General features: G+C 42.3%; 1 protein-coding gene across 1 annotated transcript; it reads left to right on the forward strand.

Moving 5' to 3' along the window:
• The first annotated feature begins 1,785 nt into the window (after positions 1-1,785).
• On the forward strand, positions 1,786-2,397 carry LOC141618805 (uncharacterized). Its single transcript, XM_074435880.1, has one exon. It carries the CDS (start codon positions 1,786-1,788, stop codon positions 2,395-2,397), a length of 612 nt encoding a protein of 203 aa, XP_074291981.1.
• Positions 2,398-3,356: the final 959 nt, after the last annotated feature.

Below are 3,356 nucleotides of genomic sequence, written 5' to 3' on the forward strand. Positions count from 1 at the left end.
GTCATCTTAAAACTGTCAAACTCCTCTCTCAACTTACTCTTCACATGCTCCGGTATGAACTCCTTTCTCACAGCCCTACGAAACTCCTCCCAAGGTATAGCAGGTAAACCTTGGTTTGTATATATCTCCTTAGCACTCACTTTCACTGTATCCCACCATTTGCACCGCCTCCCTCAGATAGAACGCAGCCTGTTCCACTCTCATCTCATCAGGACAGTGAACCAAATCTAGTATGTTCTCCATCTCTCTAAGCCAACTATCAAGAAGGTTAGGCTCCCCAACTCCCTTATACTCTTTCGGGTTAAACCTCGCTATATAGAGGCTGATTTTAGAATGATCAACCTCCTTCTCCTTATCCTTATCCTTATCCTTATCTTTCCCCACAGTCTTTAAAGCCTCAGTGAGAGCATCCTGATGCTCCAACATCTTAACGATGTCATCTATGTTCATAAGCTCAGCTCTCGCATACAAAGCAGTCTTCTTGGGAGGCATCTTGAAACTATCATAGAAAAAGGGGTGGATATAAACATACGCGCTAAAACCTCAAAACAAGAAAACACACTGCCTAGACCCCTACTCGATCGAGTTGCCAAACATACTCGATCGAGTAACGGGCTACTCGATCGAGTGCCCCCCATACTCGATCGAGTGCCCCAACATCAGACCCCTAACAGACCTTCTGATCTCTAACATACTCGACCGAGTAGCTAGGCTACTCGATCGAGTGACCCCCTACTCGATCGAGTGCTCGAGGTACTCGATCGAGTCCACAAAAACACGATTCTGGACTCAAAATCGTCAAAAACCCACCCGATCAAGTCAGTCCCACTCGATCGAGTCATGCTAACTCAGAAACGCTACCCGCATGCTATATCATATGCTAACATGCTAAAACTTTATAAAACTAACATTGTATCATAACTAAGCATATAATGCTACGCATCTTTTCATACGATTCACGAAATCATTATATCATATTATTAAACGCCACATTGTAAACATCCAACATGTTTTCACTCCAACAACAAGTCTACATATATCATTAACCTTTCTTTCACATTCTCAACTTTCTACTTCAAACATCCAACAATTACACACACTTCATCACATTCTTACACAAGCAAACCAAACAACACATACGACCTTGACATACACCCCCCATGTGACCGGTTCAAAATTGTAGGGCAAGTTCGCGACTTTAGGGCGTCTCCCAAGCCTTTGCATTAGCTCCTACAACTTTTACCCCGGGTTCATTTTAATTGACTCCCTATATTCATTAGGTTCATTGGTTACAGGTTTCAGGATCATCGCTCTGATACCATTTGTAACACCCCCATACTCGAAGTGCCTTACCAGGACCACTCAGGTATGAAGATATTACCATTTCGGTTACCCGAGGCAATGATAATCAAATAAACAATGAAGAAACAACGTTTAAATATAAATACTTAGTGAAGAGTTACAATTCTCAAAACCAAACCAAAAGTGTAATACATGTTCTCAAACCGATCATTTCTTGTTCTAATCGAAATGTAAAGAAACTACTAAGCTACAGCGGAAGACTCCTATCATCATGTCGTGGCAATCCCAGCTATCCCAGTACTCATCTCATACCTGCTCAATATCTGCTCACCATCCCCGAATGGATCACCGCAGGTTTACAAAACAACAACCGGGGTCAGTACTAATCACACAACTCAATATATATGAACAATAAGATAAACTGTCATCTAGTGAGGATCGAACTCATGACCTCTTGGTTTGTGTACCCTCACTATTACCACTATGACACATTCATCTTGTTATACTGATGGTACTTGGACTGCGCAGACCAAGTATACCCCTGCTATGGGATATGAGTGGTTTAGGGATAGGAAACGTGTTGTCTCCTGGTCCAAGTGGATATGGAATGAGCATGTATTGCCTAAGCATCAGTTTGTCGGTTGGTTATATGCACATGGAGCTATAAGAACGAAGGATAAGCTGCTTAGCTATGGCTTGGAGATTGATGACAGCTGCTTCTTATGCAACCAGGCTGCTGAAAGTTCAGACCATCTATGGTGTGACTGTATCTACAGTAGACAAGTAGTGCAGGGATTGAGTCAGAGGTTAAAGATTGTATTTCCTGTCACTGAGGTGATAAACTGGTGCACACAGTTGACAGGTACAGTTATGCAGAAGGGGGTGCATCTTGGCCTTGTATGGGGGATGGTATATCATATATGGCAGCAACGAAACAAGAGCAGAATGGAGGGGATTCTGATGAGACCGGAAAAAATAGTCAGTCAAATTATTGAAGAAGTTAAAGCAAGGATACGAGGAAGAGACTTCAAAATGATCACAAAGATGGACTTAGATTGGTTACAAAGCAAGGAACTATATGTTTTGGAAACTTAATGATGCTTGAGAAACTCTTGTACCATATTTTTTGATTATTAATACACTACTCACATTTTACCAAAAAAAAAAACAATAAGATAAACAGACAGCTTAACTGTCACACGCACAACCACACTAATTCCAATCATCTCAATCACCGATCGTCCCTTTGGACCAGCCCATCGATGGGGGACCGCAGCCGTACCCACCAAATCCCCGCTCCACATAGTGAGCGATAACCCTGTCCATTAATGTGCACATCCCTTTCCGTGGCGGGTTCCATGAAGGGCGAAACTAGGGCGTGAAGCCACTCCCGCAAGTGACCCCACTCAGCCGAGGACACGCCTCGAGAGCCATAGACAGCAGTCACAAACACAATCACAACCGTCACAATACAATTACTATATCAAACAATCAATCTCAACACATCAACAACCATCCCATTATGGGACTAATACGAGTAGAAATCCTACCCGGAAAGTACACAATCGGATGGTCTCTCTCTTTGTATCAAAAAGCTTCCTCTATGAAACCTCCTCCTATCATACAACATACAAATGCTACCAAATCACATATTACTCAAAAACCCCCAAATTCCTATATTAGGGTTTAACCAAATCAAAGGAAAGACAACAAAAAGGGTACATAGATCTTACCCTCGACGCAAGGATCTCAACGGTATAACCGACGATGAGAACCGACCTTCCAAACTCCGGGAATTGCTAACAATGCGATTAGGATTAAGAACTTACTTGCTTTCTCTCTTAAACAGAAAATTAGGTTTTGCAAAAGTGTTTAGAATAATGACGACGAAAGTTATATATCTTAATCGCATAATGAACAAAACCCGAGAAAACTCCCCGTAAAACCGGCTACTCGATCGAGTACCCAAGGTACTCGATCGAGTACCCCCTTACTCGATCGAGTATCCCAGCTACTCGATCGAGTACCCAACAGGTCAGAAATTTTTCTAAAAC

This window comes from Silene latifolia, chromosome X, assembly GCF_048544455.1.
Source record: "Silene latifolia isolate original U9 population chromosome X, ASM4854445v1, whole genome shotgun sequence".
Classification (NCBI taxonomy): Eukaryota; Viridiplantae; Streptophyta; class Magnoliopsida; order Caryophyllales; family Caryophyllaceae; genus Silene; species Silene latifolia.

Bases quoted from the DNA above. Each gene is read 5' to 3' on its own strand.
- LOC141618805 (XM_074435880.1), top strand. From the start codon at position 1,786: ATGACACATTCATCTTGTTATACTGATGGTACTTGGACTGCGCAGACC.